Raw genomic sequence first — 22,361 nt, 5'->3', positions numbered from 1 at the left:
TCCTCAGGTGGCTCTGCACAGGGGGAGACGCCACTAGACACAGAGACCACCTCCTGAGACTAAACAGGGACAGGGTACGTAGGACCAGAGTGCCCAGCCTGTGGCTTTAATAAGATTGTTCATGAATGATATGTCCCCTCCTACCCTGGGCCTGATATGTATTGCAGCAGGTTGAGCTAGGAGACCCACCCTCAGGTAAGGGCTTGCCTTCCCCTGGCGGCTCTAGTCTCTGTCCCAGCACCTCCCTATTACACCAGGAACTGGTTGGGCCACCTGAACCTCATTGTAGAGAAGGTTGCTTCATCAGGCTCTTTTGTCACTTTGCGGTGATCCAAATCCCAAGCCAGGGGTGGGGTGTGTATTGGGAAGAGCTCACTGAAGTTGAGTAGACACTCAAAGTTCAGAATATGGAGATCCATCTACAATTGGCAATCTCTAACACATGATTTTTTTTCTTGTATGTTTCTCTATTCTTTTCCTTCTTAGGTCAAGACAATTGTCTCTCTGAACACCCAAGAGTAAAAGATGGGCAGTTGAGTGATGGGAAGGATGTAGGCTCAAAAGAGGAACATACACAGACAGCTTGGCAGAAGGATGCTTGATTATGAATTCTAACACGGCAAGTTTGGGTCTCCCTGAAATCTGTAAAAGGTATGGTGCTAGGGAGATAGAAGATATAAAATTTGACCCAAGGATCTTAATATTCTAAAGGGAAACAACAGAAAACGTAAGTTACTCTAGGTGCAACGTCAGAGAGATACCAATGAATTGATACAGCAGTTTTGTGTGGGAAATAAATGAGTGGGAGAAATCAGGGAAGCTTCACCCAGGGTGGGCACCAGATCCTGAGAACTCAAGATGAGAAAAGGGCATTGGAGAAACAAGAAGCAGTATGGCCAGAAGGCTGAACAAGAAAATGGGGCCTCTAGCAAGGAGAACAGTTTGACCAGAATGTGATAAGACTGAGTCCAGAGTATGGAAAGCTTCAGTATGAGGACTTTCGACAGATTTGGCAGCATGGGAAAAAAGAACCTGAAATATTGGAGGAATAAACAATATAAAAAAAGAGGCAAAAGCAAAAGGAGCAGTTGCAGGGTGCCACTGCCAGTCTCTGGGAAGGACAGGTCCAGCCTGTCTCCATTGCATCCACATTTACATGAAGAGATCCATTTGCAGTCTCACCTTCTAAATGCCTGGGGCAGAACATGAATTGAGAAATCAAAGGCAAGTAGGGAACAGTCCCTACCTTTACCTCCCAGAGCCTTGGGGGTGGATGACATGATCTGGGGGTGAGTCAGTGGGGTGGGGTCCCCACTTCTGTTCATATCTACCACCTTAGGAATATAAAGGGCAACTGATGAGGCCCCGCCTCAGAGCACCCCAAACTTGACACCATGAGGATCCCAGTCCTTCCCGCTGTGACTCTTCTCTCTCTGCTGGTGCTCCACTCTGCTCAAGGGGCAGCCCTGGAGAAGCGTGAGGTGAGCATCTCACCTGTGCTTTTATTATGCCTAGCATTTGACTACCCCTCAATTTCTTTATCCTTTATCCATTACTGGAGATGTGGCTTTGTTTTTGGATATAGTCAGAGGCCAAATGAGAAGCTGGTGCTCTGAGGAAGGGAGGAAAGGAGGCAGGGCACAACAGAACAATAGAAAATGTGAGTTACTCGAGGTGCAATGTCAGAGAGATACCAATGAATTGATACAGCAGTTGTGAGAGGGGGAAGGTGTGGGAAATGAGTGATGGGAGAAATCAGGAAAGCTTCACTCAAGGTGGGCACTGGGTTCTGAGAACTCAAGAAAAGAGAAGGTCATTGGAGAAACAAGAAGCAATATGGCCAGATAGGGTCACAGATACACATATTTCTGGAAGCAATGATTAAAGTGTGGGTAGGGGCTAGGTTACTGGATCCTGGGAGGAAGCAGGGGTTGAGGTGAGGTGTCTGGAGTCACCCTAATCCTTGCTTCTACTGTTGCCCAGTGAATAGCTTCCAGGCAGCTGGGGGCTTCCTACCACCTCTGGAACCTAAGCTTCAGCAAGCCTAAGACTCCTTATGACTAGGATCTAGTCCCCAGGTGGCAAGGAATCCTGGGCCCCTTTCTACTTCCTTCATATTCTAAGGTGGGGAATGCTGTCCATTCTGGATTTAAAAGTCTAACATAGGGATCTTAGACTCAACTGATGAGGATCCAAGTGAATGGTATGGATGAGCAAGGGGGTGCTGTTTGGGCCTCAGAGGAAGGGGAGCAAAGGAGCCCGATCTACGAGGAGGCCGTATGGATTCCATCTGACTGTTGCTAAGTGAGAAAAGGTGGGGTCACTGTGGTGTTAAAATTTTCGGGAAATGGAAACCTAGAAAACTTCAAAATGTTTAATTCAAACTGAGAAACAAACATGCCAAGCTACTACGAAATCTAAGCATTTGGTCAAGCCCGAGTCCTATGTACTTGTGAGTCTGTGGTGAGGAAGAAATAAAGAAGCTGCCAAGATGGGAGGCATGGAGGAGGGAAATCGACTTTATTGCACTAGTGGCAATAAAGTCCCAAAGCAAACTAGCCTCTGCCAATTAAATGCAAGTAGCTCACGTCAGCAGCTTGGCTCCCACCCGTGTGCTAACCTTCCCCACCCAGCTGTGTGGGCTAAGCATGGGTGTTTCTAGAACTAAACATGGGTGTTTCTCAAATCTACAAGTCTTGGAATTAAGTCAACTGCAGAACAGTACTATCTAGTTTTCTCTGGAGGTGTCCTCTTCTCTCTATTCTCTCCCCCACCTACTTTCCATATGAATGCAGACCTGGGTTTGGAACTTCTCTGTCTTACACTTGCCATGCTCTACCTGTCCTCTCCCCTCTCTGCTAAGCACGTACCCCACTAGAACAAAGCGGCTCAATGGAGACCGCAAGGCAGATGAGGTGGCGCTGGCAGAACACCATGCGGTGGAGGTGCATATTACATAATCACTTGTCCCTTTCTTTTTCCTTTTCCAGGAAGAAACTACCATTGGTAACTACGCACTGGGATCAGAGGTAAATGATTGTTCTCCCACACTCCTGCTATGAATGTGCCCCCTACCTCTGTGCTCCTTGGCAACTTGGTAACATCTTGCTTTTTTGCCTAGGCCTTTAAGAACCAGTTGCTGAATATTGGCAGATGGAAAGAGGTGAGTAAGACTGCTTAGTGCAGGACCCAAAATACTGACTTTAAAAAGGAGATTAACAGCATGGGAAGCTGCCAGAGTGCTGGGGCTAATCTCCACCTTTCCCAGGAATTGATCTCATTCTGGCCTTTCTTTTTGCATAGGGTTTCAAACCTGAAGAATTCATAAACTGGCATGCCCTCACAGATGTAAGTCCCTGGGTGCCCCTTCCTTTTCTTGTTTTATGGCAAGCAGGGCTCATTTTAGCCCTTTTGGCTCATTCCTGGGTTCTAAGTGGCAGTAACAGCACTGCCTGGGTGCTGTCCAGTGCATTATCACTCAAAGAAAGAGTCTTCAGGAGGTTGTCACAGCCACACTCTTTTCCTAAGAAGGCAGTCAAGGAACAGAGCCAAAGAAGATCTAGAAGAGGAAGAGTTTGGCCAAGATTTTATTTGAATCGCCTTCCCCTTTACAAAGAATGAGATCCACCCAGCTCAGAAGGCTGAGTCAGGGACAGAGCTGGACCACAGTTTGTGTCTCATGACTGTACCTTAGTTTCTACGTGATCTGAAGCAGACATCTTCAGTTATGGGAGCTTCACTTTCCCTGTCTTTGACCAGGGGATGATAATAGTGCCTGCTGCAAAAGGTTGCTGCAGAGCAGTTAGTGTAAGACAGACACAGAACATTGGCTCTTACTGTGATAACAGAAAAACAGCACCATGGGTACTTTGGGAAGTTTCTCTGGTGAGTGCTTCTGGACCCTTGCTCACATGGCCTCTTCTTTTCTTCTTCTAGTTCATCAAAAAGTCGCTTCCTTTCTTGAACTGGGATGCCTTTCCTAAGGTAAGAGTGGTATCCCATCATGATGGCAAGGGGGGTGGTGGGTGCAGGAAGCAGCAGCGGACGTGGAAGGAAGAGTGGGGACAATGAAAGATGAAACCCTCTTCTCACCAAAGCCAGAGGAGACCTTAGCTACTGTGTTCAGAGAAGAATAAGAGCTTAGATGAACTCAGACACTCTTTACCATCAGTGTCCCATCCTACACTGGCTTCCCTGTGTGAACTCCAGCACCCAGGGGCCCCCAATAGGACTATTGCCTCTCTCTCTCCAGGTGAAAGGAATGAGGAGTGCAGAGCCTGATGCCCAGTGACCATTTCCTTCAAGACCCAGGACTGCTGACCATCACTGGAAGAGCCTCTCTGAAAAATATGATTCCTCTCCCACAGTAACTATTTCCTGGTTCAACACACTAATAAAATGCTTTCCAACCAAACAGCTCCTTTTGATTTTTTCTTTCTAATATTTTGAGACAGGGTCTCACTATGTAGTTCGGGCTGTTCTTGAACTCACTTTGTAGTCCGGGATGGCTTCAAACTCACAGTGATCTTCCTGCCTCAGCCTCTCAAGTTCTGGGAATACAGGTGTGCACCACCAGCTCTGGCTCCAAACAGCTCCTGAATCTGTGATTCTGTCCCTCTTCTACTAGGCTCAAGTGAAAAATTAAGATTTGGCAGGCAGAGATCTTGAATTCTGAGAGAAGACTATGTAAGGAATAGGAGGAAGTCCTAAGGACATACTGTTAATGAATCAGGTTATCATTTATAGCAAAGCTAGTAGTGGTTTGTTTGTTTCTTTCTTTCGTTCTTGGGTTTTTGAGACTGGGTCTTGCTATGTAGTTCAGGCTAGTCTTGAACTCACTATGTAGCCCAGGCTGGCCTTGAACTCAAGAGGATCCTCCTTTCTCAGTCTCCAAAGTGCTGGGATTACAGGTGTATACCACCACATGTGGCTTATTACTTTATTATTTAGCTAAGGGACATCTGAAATCAGAAATGAAAACAAGTAACTACTGTTTCCCTAAAAATAAGACCTAGTTGGAAAGTAATCAGCTTTGAAAATTGGAGATCAAAAATCCTGGCAAGCGCAAGGTTATGAGTTCGATCCCTGATACCAAAAAAAAAAAAAAAAAAAAAAAAAAAAAAAGCCAGCTCCCAATCAGCATGTCCTTGCCTCACCTGCCTTACAGAGTAGCCACCAAGCAAGAGAATAGGGATGGCAGGATAACAGTGATAGCAAGATGCCTAAGAAATCAAATCTCCTCGGATCTCTCTCCCACCTAGTTTCTGAAAACATGATTTCTGTGATGGCAATTTTACATAATAGAGCTATCTGGAATTCATGATTAGGACCCAGATAAATCATTTGAGCTTATCTGAAATCCTTTTTTAAAAAGTAGGTAGCTCACATATGTGGTGGATTAACAATGGTCAGCTTGTAACACCCAGATGAACTGAATCAGTGTGGTTCTAAGGTGCAGAAGGCCCACCTGAGGATTGTTGCCAACAGCATGAAACAACTGGAGGGGAAGATGGTGTGCTGTTGATTCTTCTGGAGAAGCTCGGTGCATTGGTTTTCCTGGTATGAACTCAGCAGGTTTCATTGTCAGAGCTTGAGTCCTCACTGTTGCTGAGGAAGGTTGTGGTTCTCTTCAGGGGAGCTCTGCTCCTTACTTTGAGAGTCATTTCCTGGCTCCACTGCAGATCCCTCAGTCTGCTGGCACAGATCCTCCATCCCATGGGGGCAGACTTTCTAGCTTCTATCACTGACCTTTGGGCCTTCCCATTGTAGACACAGACTTGCATGAGACACTGTTGTGGGCTCTAGGTCTCCAGCTGGACTCATGCAGGACATTGCCTTGGGATCCAGACCCTCAGCTGGATTCTTTGGGCTTCTAGTGCATGGACAGACATCCTGCACTCTTTTTGCATTCGACTGTTTGGGTGAGTATATCCTATAAATTATATGGCCTGTCTTAAGGCCTTTCCCTTGCAAACCCTGACTATGATACATAAGGAAAACCAGTGATGCAACCATGGGCCTTTCTAGGCCCCCATTTCTTTATCTACAAAGCAAATAAGGAAATAATTGAGTGATAACCATCCTGTAGAATCTTTATGAAGGTCAAGTGACTTAACTATGTGAAGCCCCTTTCATAGGCATGGGTGTAGAGAACATTCTCAACAAGTGCTTGTTTCCTCCATTTCCCCAGTTTCAACAGACAGAGCTGCCACAGTGACCCAGGTTCACCCACCCATTCATCCAGCTAGCCACTAACTGCAAAGACCTTGAAGCATGGACTGGATTTAGTTTTGGTTACTGCAGATGATCTCTGATTTCTCATGGGAAAATCAGACAATGATGGACCTGCAATTGACTTAAAGCCAAGTAGCAGTTACCAACTTTATACGGCACATGGATACCACTTGGCGAGTTTTACTCATTTCCATTGCTTTTCAGCTTTTATAAGCAACTAGTTTGCAAACTGGTATGCAGTTTAATTAAAGACGTAGACCACAAGGGAAACTCTACTTGATTCCTGCTTTAGGGAGCTTACAGACCAGATGAAACAGACATAAATGTTGGTTACACTATTTCTTCTGGTTAACTAACAATAATACAGAGAGAACCTAAAAATGGGGTTGTAACAAGGACTCAGAGGTCGCTTTCACTGAAAAGCACTGATTTTCTACTTGGGCCTGCAGAGGCCTAGGAGGTAAAAGTAGAACAAAACCTTGGCATCTTGCCTCCATTTTACAGCTGTCGTCTTTGTTTTAAGTCACTTTCTCCTGTAGTCACTTCAGATTCCAGGAACAGGTCTGATCTTTCTGTCCCTGGCAACACCAGCTTTCTTGTCAGGGGCCCCCATGCCCCACCCCAGCATGGCCTTTGCTGAGCTGATGATCAACCATACTTTGCATACTTCCGGCCTCCCTTCCCTATCTAATTCGGGAGCTCATGTCTGTATCCCTGAAGACATCTGACAACCCATCCCCCCTTGTCTTCCTGACATAGCTATGTTGAAAAATTTCCTTTTCTGTCTTTCAACATCACCTTTCCCATTTGTTTCTGGGGTGAATAGTCACAACTGATCTACTGAAACTTCCCAAAGTCAGGGTCCCTCTGGCCTAGAACTCCAGGAACAGAGTGACCAACAGAGAAGAAAAAACTGGAGACTGGTCAAATTAAACTGAGAAAATTAATGAAAATACTAAACAAAGACTAAGCAATCTCAAGTTGAGTGATAGAAAATGGAGTAGAGAATGAAGGGGCCAGATCCTTAAGAGACATTTATTGAGTGGCCAGATTTTAGAGGAAGACTAAAGGACTAAAGGCTGTTGACTAATACAAACTCAGAGGCTGGAAAAGTAAAAAAAAAAAAAAAAAAAAAAAAAAAAAAAGAATTTATTTGGGGGTCTTAGAAATGAGACTTTATTTGGGGGATCTTAGAAACTGTAATTCAACACACATGGGTTCAGACAGCTCTGACTCAGTTGTGAGGAAAGCAGAAAAAAGGGAGTTTATACGTTGAGAAGAAATACCAGTCGTCAGGAATGGTGGTGCTCAACTGTAATCCCACCACTTGGGAGGCTGAGGCAGGAGGATCACTGCAAGTTTAAGGCCAGCCTGGGGTGCACAGTAAGTTTAAGGTCTTGCCTGAACTATACAGTGAGACCCTGTCTTGAAAAAAAGAAAAGAGGAAGGAAGGAAGGAAAGCAGAAAGAAAGAGGGAGATGCTGGCTAGGTGACCCAAAGGAGGACAAAAGAAACAGTGTAAGTATAAACAGAATGGAAATGTCCATGGAAGGAGAGTCTAATAAGTGCCTGATATGCATCTCAAGGCTTTGGGCACAATGTAATTGTCCAGTTGGTTAGGTCCTTCCAGATGCCTGCAGTCAAAAGTGGAGGTGGCTGAAGTTCCCATTCTAGACAAGAGCTGGAACCCTGCATAAATCCTGCTCTCATAATGACCTGCCCACTCCATTTTGAGAAGCTCTTTCAATATTCTCTCCTAGTAATTTTCCTTTTGCTTTCATAAGGACTAAGAATCATCAAACACAAGTTAAGAGTACTGCTGAGATATAGCAGTAGTTCCGAAAGTGTTGACCTCAAACCATCGGATCACCTGGGAACTTAAATGCAAATTATTGAGTCCCAGCCCCCAGACCTATGAAGTCTGAGACTGTGGGTAGGATCCAGAAAGCTGTTTTAACAAGCTCGCAGGTTAAGTCTAATGTGCTACAGCTTGAAAACTACTGTAAAAAGGAAAATTAGAGAAAGATTAACCCTAGATTCAGTGTAGTAGTTACCTCTGGGGGAGAGACCTCCTATGATAAAGGAGGGGCATGTGGGAGGCTAAGGGACGACATCATGCAATATCAATGCCTTAAGTACCATCAGCCCTCTGTATCTGTGGGTTCTGCATCCTTGAATTCAACCAACTGCAGATCAAAATTTGAAAAAAAACCCTCACTTGTACTGAATACATACAGCTTTTTTCCTTGTCATTATTTCCCACAGGTGATTTAAAGTATATGGACGGCTGTGCTTAAGTTACATGAGAATTCTGTGCCATCTTATAAGCAGACTTGAGTATTTGAGAATTTTGTTATGTGCAACAAACATCCCACAGGAAACTGAGGAACAGGTATATATACAGTTTACACACACATGTGCATGCTGTTTTTCACATTAATATACTACTACTACTGCTGCTACTACATTATTTTTGCCATACTGGGGATTGAACCCAGGACCTTTGTACTGAGCTATATCCCCAGCCCTTTATAGAAATGCACTAACATGGTTCAGAAAATTCAACAAATGTAAGACAAGATACCTGTGCCAACTGAAAAATGGACTAGGGCTGGGGAATTTAGCTCAGTGGCATGAGCACCTACTTGGCAAGTGTGAGGTTGTGAGTTCTATCTCTGGTACCAAAAAAAAAAAGACTATGTAGGAAAAGATATCAATAGGCAGCCACACTTTCCTGTATATTTATACAAACAACAGCTGTATCTTATATGGATACTATAGCACCTGTTACACAAGATGTGGAGATATGTCAAGATATGAATCAGTCTTTAAGACACAATAAAATGAGAGAGAAAGTGGCAGAGCCATATGTTGCCATGCAGTTAAAGACATGACATAAATGTACACTCTTATACACATACAGTGTTTAGAATAAAACTTCAGAAACAACAATAACTGCTAGCAGGTGACATATTTCCAACTTGTATCTGTTTATGAAAAGAATTTTTTTCCAGTACAATGTACACATTACATATTCAAAAGAGTAAGTTAAAAACTAAAACTCCTTACCAAAGCACACATACGAAAAATTCTTTGCATTTTTAAGGTAGTAGGGCCCTATCTATGAACTGAGTAGGTACTTCTTCCTGAATGAATAAAATACATTTCTCATGTTTACCATATCCTTTGGTCCTCAAAGTGAGGTCTGTGGATCAGAAGCAAGAGCATTGCTGGGTTAGAAGTACAGACTCTCAGCTGATCATTGTGAATATGTATTCTACTAGTCTCTCAGGTTATTCAAATACGCAATGCAGTTTGAGAAGCACTGTCTTTGGCATGACAAATGCTGACCAACATGCTTTCAAGGAGCTCTGATCCACTGAAGACAAAGATAAGAAGTTCATGAGAAGAAAAAGTCAATGTTTGGAAAGATACATTTAAATATAACAGAAAGGTGGAATTACTTTTGAATGAGTATTTAAAAAGATAAGGGAATAGCTGTTAAGCTGGGCACTCATAAAAAGACTAAAAATCACAGTCAAACTCACTGATTACCTTTGGAAACAAACTGTGAAAATTAATAAACAAATGGAAAAAAATCAAGCACTTATTTATTTTTCCTGGCTAAATTGTACCTTGGGGTAAACAAATAGTTTTTATATGAGAGTTTGAAGCTAATAAATCCAAAAGAAATAATAGAATTATATTACTGTTATTCAAAAAATAAAATAATGGATCCAGGCTAACATCTAAAGGGGAGCAAACTTTTTTCTTCTGCCCTTCTGGGTTGAGTAACTATGGCATGCAAAGGAAATGACAGAAGATAGATTAACAGAAGGAAAGGTTTAACACACAAGTGCTTCACAGGAAAGAAGTGGAAACCTAAAACAGTGGTTAGGCTCAAGAGCTTATATACCATTTTAACAAAGGATGATACAATGTGATAGAATGACCAAACAAAGGAAAAGAGGTTTGGACTTCCAGGAGTAGTAAATTGTGGAGAAAGGACATTAGTGGGAGGCACACGTTGTCTATGTGGACTGAGAATCCAGTGATAAAAGTCTTTTTTTTTCCTAGTAGGGAAGGCATCTTCACAAAGGAAAAAATAAGTCTTGCGTTTAGGCAGAAAGGGAAAGGGCAGAAAGTTTCTCCTGGGTCTGCTGTTTCTTAATTGCCTTCAGCTCAGAAAAATTCTCCTGCCAAAGTGGTACGTTATTAAGTGGTATTTATCTTTTTCTTTTGCAATATTAGGGAATGAACTCAGTGACTTGCACATGCTAGGCAAGTGCTCTACTACTGATCTACAGCTGCAGTGCTTTTTATTTTTTAAAAACATTTTTTTTTTTTTTTTTGGCCAGGGATGGCCTTAAACTCACAATCCTCCTGCTTCACTCTCCCTAGTAGTTAGGATTACAACTGTGAAGCATTTATGTGTGCCACCACACCCAGCTTGGAGTAGCCATCTCAGATTCCTTTCACGTCAGTGCCTGCTAAAATCATCAGATGAAATGCTATTAGGCTAGAGGACTGGGAATTCAGTTCAGTGGTTCAAGCGCTTGCCTGGTAAGCAGGAGTTCGTAAGTTCAATCCCTGGTACCCCACCCCACAGAAAAAAAGAAGGAGAAGAAGAGGAGGAAGAAGAAATGCTGTTGGGGAACTTTAGTGAGCTGGGATCTACTCATTGCTGAAAAAGAGGTAAGGAGATATGCCTCTGCAGATCCCATGCAATAGGAAGTATAGAACATTGCCAAAATCACTCCTGTATCTGATTAAGCCTTCATAATCTAAATACAACCACCAGTTTTCAGGAAGTAGGGTACAGAGAAACATGACAAGGCATTATATGGAGAATACATTAACAAAATTCACAGCATTTCCCACGAGAAATCCCAGAGAGCTGATGTCCCAGTTTTTTCAACAAAAACAAGGTAGAAGTGGCGTACAGACCTAATAAAAACCAATGTAGGGAATATATCACTTAAACGTAATACACAAATGGTGTCTATCATGAGCTGAACAAACCAACTGGAAAAGAAAAAGATTTATGAGATGGGGAAGAAACTTTGCATAATGATAGATTGATATTGAGCAATTCTTAAATGTTACATCTTAAGGTGTCACTGTAGTTAGGTTTAAGCAGTCTTCAGAGACAGATGATGAATTTATAGCTGAAATCATAAACAATATAGTATGGTGAGTAGGTTGGAGTACACAGGAAATAAGTTTGTAATTACAAAGTTAAAAGTGTTCACTGCACTAACTTTTTAATTTTGTAATTTTGAAAATTTCTGTAGTTAATTTTTTAAAAGTTTTCAAAAAATATGAAGTATGCTTTTGAACTAGGGGAAGGAAGAAGAGCTGGCAGTAAGGACACCGCACTGGAAAACAGTAATTCAGCTTGGCCATGGTGCCCATGTTGAAGGCTGAAAACACAGGCTGGGTCAGATGATGGAGGTCCATGAATGCAAGGCTGAAAAATATCCACTTGACCCCGTGATCAGTAGAGTCCTGAAGGTAGTAACCACCACAGTCAGAACAACAACAGCTATACTGGTTCGGTCCCTATCATAAGCCAGGCATCCATGCCAAGTGCCGCTCATCTATTATTTCAGTCGGATCACATAATAACTGTTATGCCAGCATCATTATTCCCATCTTATAAATCAAAGAGACCAATTCTCAGAGTGTTGAAGTAATCTGCCCAAGCTCACACAGCCAGGACCTAGCAAAGCCAGGATTAAACCCATGCCTTTGACATTAGCCCCATGTTAACTGGTGTCACTTGCTTTATGACTTGGAGTTTCATTTAATACTTTGAAAGAAATACTTTTTTTTTCTTCAAAAAACTGCTGAGGACAATGTGCAACTGCTGAAGGCATTTAAGGGAGTATAACATGGACTCAATTCTTTCCGTGTTTCTGGTCACAAATTGAACTGGACAAGAACCCAATCAAAGTTTCCCATATGATCGCCACAGAACTTAACCACTGAATTTGACTTAACCTTTTCGGTTTGCAACTAGAATCATGGAAAGAATTAAGTTTGTGAACGGAGGTACCACTGCACTAATCACATGATCTGTGGGTGGCCACTCTGCCAAGGCCTCAGTTTCCTCATGTGTAAAGTGGGAATAATAGCAACACTTAATAGTGATTAAGAAACCTTCAATAATTGTAGTCTAGTTTTATTTCTGTTAACAATGGTAGCTGTCATCATTCTGTATTACTCTACTCAGTTCATGACCCAAGCCGATTCCCAGAGTACTAATATTTGCAACTGTATTTGTGCTCTTCTGACAGGTGAAGAAACTGAGGCTCAGAAAGGTGAACTGACTTCCTTAACGGCACCCAGAGAATATGGTATTTTACATTCCTATCATTTAATTCTTGCGACTTAAGGAAGGAAATACTACTGTATTACTGTATTATAGAAAGGAAAATAAAACTCAGAGCAACAAAGTTGTAGCTGAACTTAACTTTCTGTTACTGAAGCTTCTCATTAAATTCAATAAAAGAGTGGATAAATAATATAGTGTGCATCATACCGTGGAATAGAAGGGACCCAGCAGTGAAAATGAATATTGCCTGGCATGCTTGAGTTCCTGGGTTTGGTCCCAACTCCTCGCCCCCACTACCTACTACATGAAATGATTTATGTAAAGGTTAAAAACATACATAATAATATTTTATGTTTGTGGTGCATCCATTCCAGCAAAAGTATAGAAACAAGGATGGGAAAGATCCTCCATTCACTTAAGCATTTTGCTACCTCTGGGAAAGGAAGGAAATGGGATCAAGAAAGGTGCAACTAGGTTTTTAATTCAACCCAAATTATTTTACTTCTTAAAACAAGCCTAAAGCTATGTTGATTCTTGTTGGGGGATGTATTCATGAGGCTTGATAATACGAAGTCATGTTTTTACATGTATTTGAAATAGTTCATAACATAATATTTTAAAACAACAACAAAGATAACTTAAATGCAAACTGCACAAAGTCATTCGGCTATACACAAGGCTAGAGATTCTGGCTGTGGGGACTGGCTGAAGCTGGAGATCAATCACACATGCGGGGCTAGAGCAAGCTAGCCCTGAGAACTCGGAGAGCCTGAAGTGAGCTACCCAAACAAGCTGTTCCAGCTCTCAGAAGGCAAGGTGCCCAGGCCAGCCCAGCAAACAACATGCTAGTCAGAGGGATTGAAACTGACGTCAACTTCCTGAATATATAAATAAATGTGCCAGGGTGGTTGAACAGTTCTTTTTTCTCCCACCAGGAGAGAGGACTTCACCTGACCTCAGCGTTCATCCCTTTATTTCCCATCCTCTCACTGTCCTCCCCCTACCCCCGATCCCAGGAACATCTAGAGCTGCAGCCGGACACAGAAATAACAATATTTTTAAACAACAATAAAGATAGTTTAAGTTCAAACTGTCCAAAACCATTCAGTTATACACAAGGCTGAAGATCCTCGTGGTGCTCTTTCCTTCTTTTTTTTTTTTAAATTTAAAAAAAGATTAAGATAAAAGAGGACATAACAACACAGGTCAGAACAGAACAATTTAAGCAACATAATGTTTCACTACAAGATAACTTGACATAACAGTAGCTACCATAGGGTCTCTTTCCTTGAAATATTTGAGTATACCTTCATATACTATAGTATCAAACATAAAAAGACAGTGTAAAACCATTCAAGACAATGAAAGTATTACAGGGTATTCAGAACCAACTAACAGAAAACAAACAATGGTTTCTATATTATCTCCTTATCTATAAAATTTTGTTTATACTATCACATATAATAAAACCCAATAAGATACAACAGGATAAAACTGATGGAGACAGAAGAACAAAAGCTTGGTGGGACTTCAAAACAAGATGATATTAAATCATCACTAGCTGTTATAATGTCTTGTTTTCTTCAAAATAGCTGTTCATACCGTCACAGACAACTCGTGGTGCTCTTTCATCTACTTCTGAACCGCCAGCCCCTTTAAAGAGCTAGGTTTGCCTAGTTATAAGCCCCAAAACTGGGGCATGATGAAGGAATTCAACTGTGAGAGGGTGAATATCTTCAAAGCTCCTGAGAACTGATCAAAAAAGCTACTAATCTTTATCACTAACCTCCCACGTAAACCTTCCACTGCATTTCCTGATACCCAACAGATAAACCTACAACATTCCTGTGTGCTACACTTCCAAACCAGTGACACCCAAACAAATTAAAAGCCCCAGGCTTCTTCCACTAGCAGACCCCTCCCTTTTCTCATGATGTGAACCTGAGCCTTTCCCAGGCTGGTGACCTGAGGTAATGTTCTGCAGTGCTGCCCGCAACTGCCAGCAACCCTTTTCACATGTAACCTCTTACCAGGTAGGTGCTCCACCAGTCATGGGATATTCAGTCACCCCAGGAACCCAGAAAAACCCCTTTTATGTTAAATCAGCTCATGTCATGTTCTTAGTTTCACTCTTCCCATGTTTTCCCCACTTTTTTTTTTTTTTTTGTTTGTTTTTGCCTTTGTTTTTTTATCAGTACCGGGGATCGAACTCACAACCACATGCTTGCAAGGCAGGTGCTTATGCCGCTGAGCTAAATCCCTAGCCCCCTGTTTTCCCCACTTCGCTGAAGACCTTATCTCCTACGTTCCCTCGCTCCTTTGCTCCCGCCACCAGCCTCCACAAACAGGCCAAACTTGTTCACTCTGCCTGCTTGCCTCAATCCCTTTTTCTCTGGCTCCCTCACTTCATTCAGGTGTGTGTAGAGATGATACTTACTCAGAGAGATCTTCCTAGTCTGACTACCTAGATTATAAGATCACTGGTCCTTTTGCCTTTCCAGCCCTGCTCTCTTCTCCCAAATGCCAGAATCTTCCTTAGTACGAGGAACCTCACTCCCCCACACATCATCTCATTACTAAATCCCAACATGGCATCCGAGATGAGTCTGAAGTTCTTCCAGTACTAGTAGTCTGGCAAGCACGTCTCTCAGGGGGACCTTTGACCATCACAGATCTCTCTTACAGCTTATCATTAGGGGAGCTTTGCTCACTGACTCCTAATAAGTCATCTGGGACCCCTCACACATAGAAGCAGGAGCCGAGAAGGCAAATTTTTCAGTCCTCAAGTTATTTTGAAATGAGATTGTTCAGAGAGACATATAGGCTAAGTGGATTAAGACTAAGGCCTTATTCACTGTACAATTTAAAAAAATTGTGTTCCACTATTGGATTTGCTGGTTATTTCTTATAAAATAAATCATCTGCAGAACTATGTTGCCCTGGATATATTTCTGTATAACTCATGCAATGCAAACATTTACAACGTGGCACAACTTTCATAACAAATTTTGCTTTGGTATCAGTTCATTTCGCAGTGAATGTTGATGAAAATCTCCCAAGGCCTCATTTGACCTCTGAGACGCATCCCTGTAAAGGCTCTGCCTCAGAATATTCCTTTCTACTTGAGGCCCAAACTCACGGTTCTCATTGTCCTCACTGAAGAAGACCATTTGCAATTCCAATCTGGTTTTCAGCTCCAATGCTAACTTTACCTCTGATTCTGCTGGCTCAGTGGCTGCTCAATATCCTGAGCTTCACGATTCAGCTCCACTTTCCTTTCAAAAACCAGGACCACCTCAACTCCAGACCGTTACATCTGGCACTTCCGGTCTTTCCAGTGCTCTTCCGGTTCAAATGCGCAGGCGCGTTGTGGCCCTGGACTATTTTTGTCTTTTTTATGCGCTTCCGATAAGATTGGTTTGCCTGCTCCAGGTCATCCAGCTGTTTCTCACACCTGATTTGGTTGCAGAAATTCCCTGGAAGATTCACTGGTTGCTTTGTCGCTGAGAGACCATCCCCGCTTATGTTTACAAAAAATCGTTTTTAAAAAACGTATTAGTAATATTTGCAGTACATAATGATTACATTCAACGTGTCGCCCCGCCCTTCTGTCAGTGCAGACCCTGAACAGCCATGCACACTGACACGGTACAGAAAAGGCAGGAAAGCTGAGGTGCGGTGTGGAACGTTGAGATTCAGTCCTGAAGCAGGAGCCTGTGAATCTCCAGACTTCAAGGCCAGCTCTGAGCCCCTCAGAAGTCAGGCACGGGAGCGTTCTCTCTGTCTGTCTGTCTGTCTGTCTGTCTGTCTGTCTCTCTCTCTCTCTCTGTGTCTCTGTCTCTGTCTTTGTCTATCTGTCTCTCTCTGTCTCTCTGTGTCTCTGTCTCTGTCTCTCTCTGTCTCTGTCTCTCTTTCTCTCTCTCTGTCTCTCTGTCTCTCTCTCCACGTACACACGAGGTAGGGGATAATTTTTTAATCAGTTGTGTGTTGAGATGGTGATACTATGAACACGTTGAGTTAAGCTGTTATCTACTCTCTTCATTTCTAAAGTCTTTATTTCTGTATCTATTAGACAAAAAATTTAAGTAACTTGTTGCATTTGTATCAGACGGTGCTGAGGTTGATACAAGGATACACTGCAAAACTCTTAACTGGTACACAATACATGTCTGATAAAATCTGTAAATGTATTTTTAGAGATTGCTTCCCCGTGAAAAGCTATCTATCTTTTGGAGCTCATCTCTAACTGTGGAGACACACAATAAAGTGAACACGGAAAGCAGAAACTTTCACATCATGATAAATAAGTGCTGTAAAGGAAATAAAATAAGGGCAGAGGAGTAACAGGAACTGACAGTGTCTGTTAATGAAGGTGACAGGGAGAACCCTGCTGAGCTGAGTCCTGAATGGCAGAAGGAACCGGTTCTGGATAGCTTGGGGCCAGGCCTCCAGGTTGAAGGAAAAACCCCTGCAAAAGTCCTGAGGCAAGGAGGCAGTGATTATATATAATTGCTTTTTAAAATTAATTTTATTGGTACATTTTGTATATACATAATAACATCATCACATTACCTTGGGAGATTTGTGCCTCATACATGATGTATCCTGATTCTTTTTTCTCCAGTTCCCTCCCCCCCACTTCACTCCCATCCTCGTTTTATTTGTAAAAGCTTTGTCTTATGGTTTATGGTAGATCCCCCCACCCCAAGTCTCACGCAGTCCTGGAGGCAGCTGAGTCTAGTGTTCATGATTGGTTCATTGTCTGGCACTGGGGTTGGTGGTGGGAGTACTACATCCGCCCAGGGGTGGAGCCAGCGTACAGTGGAACAGCAGGAGAAGGCTTACTCTCTTTTGCTGTCTGCAGCTATCATGAACTGCTTCCCCTCAGCCATGTCATTTTGCCTTGAAGCCAACTGAGTATGGACTGAAACTTCCAACCTGTAAGAAATAAACCTTCTCCTCCCTAACTTTGGGGATCAGATATTTTGTCCCAACAAGAGAGAAAAGAAAGACACTTTTTTCATTTTTCCCTTCTATTCTCATTTTTTCTTTTCCCTTTCTTTCTTTTGCCCTCTCCTCTCACTTATTCCTCTTTCTGTGTGAAGATTTTCTTCCTATTTCACAATGTGTATTATACATTTTGGTCTTTATTTACCCTTTTGGTTACTTGTGCTAGATAAACAATGCAGTATTTAAACATGTGTCTGATTTATTTCACTTAAGAGCATTGTCTCATGGTGCATCCATTTAGCTAGAAATATCTCAAGCTTATTCTTTATGGCAGAGTAGTACTCCATTGTATATTAAAAAAACCCACATCTTCTTTACACATGTATCAGTTGATGAGCATTTGGGCTATTGCCAAGATTTAGCTATTACAAATTGTGCTGCAGTGAAACATGGGTGTGCATCTATTGGTGTGCTACCATGCTTTTAATTCTTTCAGAAAGGCACATACACACAGAGAGAACAGCTGGGTCAAATGGAACCTCCAGTTTTAGTTTTTTGAAGAATCTTCACACTGATTTTCATAGTGGTTGCACTAGTCAACACACCTACCAACAGTGGAGAAGGGTTCCTTTCCTCCTACATCCCTGCCAGCATTTGTTATTGGTCAATTTCTTGATAATAGCCATTCTTTCTAGAGTGAAATGGAATCTCAGCATTAAAACTAACTTGCTTCTCTCAAATGACCAGTGATGTTGAACATTTTTTAATGTATTTCTTTCTGTTTCTGATCTTCATCTGAGATGTGTCTGTTTATTTCAGGTGTCCAGTTTTGGTCTTTAAATTGAGGGGGTTTTGATTTTTTTGTGTGTGTTCTTTATATATTCTAGATATTAGTTCTTTGAGGTACAGCTGGCAAAATTTTTCCCCACTCTGTGGGTTTTCTCCATCACTCATCTGGTGGTTTCTTTTGCTGTGCAAAAGCTTTTTAATAAGATGAGATCTCAACTGTGGATTCTTTGTAGTATTTATTGTCCAATCAGGGTTTTATTCATAAAGTCTGTGCCTACACTTTCAAGAGTTTTATCTATTGTATGTTCCAGCAGATTTAGTGTTTCTGTATTAAGATTTAGATCTTTGGTCCATTTAGATCTTAGTTTGGTGCATGGTGAGTGATATGGTCTAGTTTTAATCTTTGGCATAAGGAAAGCCAGTTTTTCTAGCAGTATTTGTTAAAGAGATTTTCTTCTGATGAGGGAGTTTGGCCTCTTTGTCAAAGACAAGGTGACTGGGTGAGTTTGGAATTGTTTCTACATCTTCTAATCTGTGCCCTGATCCTCAGGTCTGCTTTTTTCCCTGCCTTTATCATGGTAGCTTTGTAGTATAATTTCAAGTCAGGTATTATGACGTCTCCTGCCTTGCCTGTGTTATTCAGAATTGCTGTTGCTATTTTAGGCCTCTTTTGATTCCAAATGGATTTTAAGATTGTTTTCTCTAATTCTGTGAGGTATGATATAGATATTTTGGTTGGGATTGCATTAAATCTTTATAACAATTTTAGAAGTATGGCCATTTTCACTATATCAAGAAAAAACCCCACATGATAATCTCAATAGATGCAGAAAAAGAATTTGATAATGTCCAACACCCATTCATGATTAAAACACTACAGAACACTGGAGTAGTCTTTATCTCAATCTGATAAAAGCCATCTATGACAAACCAACAGCCAATGTCATACTAAATGGACAAAAAACAGGAAGGCTTTCACTCTCAGATCAGGAACAAGACAAGGATGTCCTCTGTCTCCATTCTTATTCACTATAGTTCTGGAAAACATTAGCCAGAAAGAGAAAGAAATAAAAGGAGTAAGGATAGCAAAGGAAGAAGTTAAATTATTATTATTTGTGAATGACATGATATTCTACATAGAAGACCCCCAAAACTCCACCAAAAGACTTCTAGATTTAATAATAAAATTCAGTGGCATAGCTGGATACAAAATCAACACTCAAAAATCAATAGTCTTCCTATACATAAATAACAAACTCATTAAGAGAGAAATTAGGGACATAACACCTTTCCCAATAGCACCCCAAAAATGAAATACTTAGGAATCAATTTAATGATGGAAATAAAAGACCTCTACATTGAATACTACAGTACTCTGAAACAAGAGATTGAAGGGAGTATCAGAAAATGGAAAGATATATCCTTGTTCTTGGGTAGGAAGAACAAATATAATTGTTGAAATAAAAAGAGCTCCTTGCTCAGGAAAGGATAATAGGAAATGATGCTGCAGAGGTGGAGGTGTCATGGGTGGCAAGGCACAGGACCTTCAGACCGTGGTCACTGGTATTTTAAGTGTGATCAGAAACTTTTGCAACTGTTTTCACCTAGTGAGAATATCACCTTGGGAGAATTAAAGCTTATGACTCTAACATGTCCACTGCATGTAATGAATTAGGTTATCTCCTTTTGTATTACAGAATGCTATTACCAGGTATCATCTTGAGAAAACTAAGGCATTCTCTAAAGGGGTTAGTTCTCTTCCAATGCCCCGAGAGAGCTGATGAGAGAGTAATTACCAAGCAACTTGAAGGTCACTCTGCAGTGTGGAGAGACAATAGAGTGGTGCCCAAGAAATAGGAGTGGAGGCAGAGAGAGAAGCGAGGATCCTTCATAGTGGCCATGGCGGGGGGCCGGGGGGAGCAGTAGCTTCTACTGTAGTGAGTGTGAGGTAGGAGATAAGAAGGAAAGGGTAGAAAGGTGAGCAGGAACTCACAATTAAAAAACTGTACTTTGTAAGAAGACTGCAACTTCCAGGTCTTGGCTGAAGTCACTCAAAGCAGGCCCATGCCAATATTTCTAGGCTAGATTTAAACACTTGTCTACCAGACCTACCACTAAAACGCCATAAACTGACTCAACTAAGAAAATAAGACATAGGAGCTTAGCCCTACAATGACAGTGTCCCCATGTAAACAGTCCTTGGCAAGATTTACTTCTTCCCTACCAGATCTCTAGAAGGCCATAAATTAGCACAACTAAGAGAGTAAATAAATAAAAGGGTTGAGCGAATCCAGACATTTACTGAATCCTAACTAACTTATTCTTTTTTCATTTTTTTGTTTACCTATGCAGTTCAGACTGGTCTTGGGCTCACTTTGTAACCCAGGCTAGTCTTACATTTGCAATGGACCACCTGCCTCAGCCTCCCAAGTGCTGGAATTACAGGTGGGCACCACCATGCTGGCTACCCTAACTTGTTCTTTAAAAAATGCCTGAAAACCTGACTAGTACTCTTTTGAGGGGAAAGTTGGGTGGGCATTTTTCCCCCTAGAATTCCACCCCCTCGAGAAACAGTTTGGAACTGAGTACCAAACTGTAATATGTCTTATTTCTTTGAGTGTCTGCACTCCTCTCTTGAGTACATGCTGTACTCTGTCTTTGCCTAGTAAGCCCTACTGGTGCCTTTCTGATGCATCTCGAAAATTCTTTTTCTGTGACAGGAGTCAATGAGCCTGCTACAGGGAGGTGGGTTCAGTCTAAGAAACTCTCAGACCCAGCCTGAGTAGCTGGATAATAATAAAGGAACCTGTCTTTTGGCGTCAAATGAAACTGGTGAGTTAAACACAGGAAAGAAAAATAAAGGAATCAAAGATGACTACTGAGATTTTGGTCTGAGCAACTAGGTGGGTGCCAGTGCTGTGTATAGTGACATGGATTCCGTCTCAGTTTTGCTGAGTGACAAGTATGCAATTCATTCTCTCTCTCTCTCTCTCATTTTCTCTCTCTCTCTCTCTCTGCCCCTGCCCCTGCCTCTGCCTCTGTGTCTCTCTGTTGAGCCCTGGCTTTCTTACCTGCAGAATGGGGATTGCCACAAAGCAATTTGTTGAGATCCATGAAAAGCACATGGTAAGTACTGAAAGCACCACCATTGTCTTTGTAAATATTCCTGCCCCACTAGCATCCCAAAGAAGACAAAAGCATGTGCTTGGATAACATTCAGATATATCCCTGAGTCTCCGATTACTCCTCTGGAGGAAAGAGATTATGATAGCCCTGTTCCTCCAGATACCATTGTGAGTATTCAATGAAGTCTTGGAAGCTAAGTGCTTAGTACTCAGTGTAGTATGAATAATTACTCTGTAAATAGGACCTAAATGCAAGAGCAATACTTTGTGGATGTTTTGGTGAGCAGAATCAAAGGAGCCTGTGTTTTTTTCTGAAATGATATGTGCACATTGGAAACATAATGTTGGAAACATTATGAAAAGTAGTTGATTTACCTCCCTCAACTCCCTAACTAATCAGTGTTGGTTACACACCCTTTCGGTATTACACACACACACACACACACACACACACACACACACACACACAAAGTTCACTTATGCTGTCTTTGAGGAGGCTGAGAATTCAGACTCCAGAGCCATAAAAGTCCAGGTTCTAATGCTAGCCATGCCACTTACTTGCTGTGAGATGCTGGGAAAGTTATTTAATAATCACTGAAAGTCTCGGTTTCTCTGTAAAGAGAAAAGCCATGATAATGCATACTTTATATAAAGAGTCACTGGTAGGTTCGGAGGGATTAGATCCATGCTTACACCTAACGAGTTCTCAAGAATACAGAGCTCATATCAAAATATCTATTTTAAGATTATACACAGCATTGTTTTCTTTATGTTTCTCTGCAACTCCTTCTATAGCTTACTAAGAGGTTGTGAACCTCTTTCTATACCAAGTATGTCAGTGAGATTTCCACTACTTTAACAAAATATCTGAGATAATAAGCTAAAAAAGAGAAGGCTTATTTTGGCTCACAGGTTAGGAGGGTTCC

The 22,361-nt window shown here is 41.7% G+C and overlaps 2 protein-coding genes across 2 annotated transcripts in view; one reads left to right on the top strand and one right to left on the bottom strand.

Annotated features, from left to right (window-relative positions):
* Gapdhs (glyceraldehyde-3-phosphate dehydrogenase, spermatogenic) overlaps positions 1-15,919 on the bottom strand; it is a 74,826-nt gene extending 58,907 nt beyond the window's left edge. Inside the window, exon 1 of the mRNA XM_063253378.1 lies at positions 15,784-15,919. The gene's annotated coding sequence lies outside the window, so the exon portion shown is untranslated. The remainder of the gene's footprint in view (positions 1-15,783) is intronic.
* Krtdap (keratinocyte differentiation associated protein) lies at positions 1,317-4,414 on the top strand. The gene is made up of 6 exons (XM_013149083.2): positions 1,317-1,481; positions 2,991-3,029; positions 3,122-3,163; positions 3,304-3,348; positions 3,937-3,984; positions 4,253-4,414. The coding sequence occupies exons 1-6, from the start codon at positions 1,395-1,397 to the stop codon at positions 4,289-4,291; spliced, it is 300 nt and encodes a 99-aa protein (XP_013004537.1). The 5' UTR covers positions 1,317-1,394; the 3' UTR covers positions 4,292-4,414.
* Positions 15,920-22,361: the final 6,442 nt, after the last annotated feature.

Source organism: Cavia porcellus, unplaced genomic scaffold, assembly GCF_034190915.1.
Source record: "Cavia porcellus strain 051 isolate PalLab524CR breed Dunkin Hartley unplaced genomic scaffold, mCavPor4.1 scaffold_7, whole genome shotgun sequence".
In the NCBI taxonomy this organism is placed as follows: domain Eukaryota; kingdom Metazoa; phylum Chordata; class Mammalia; order Rodentia; family Caviidae; genus Cavia; species Cavia porcellus.
This window is presented reverse-complemented; position numbering and strand designations above follow the sequence as displayed.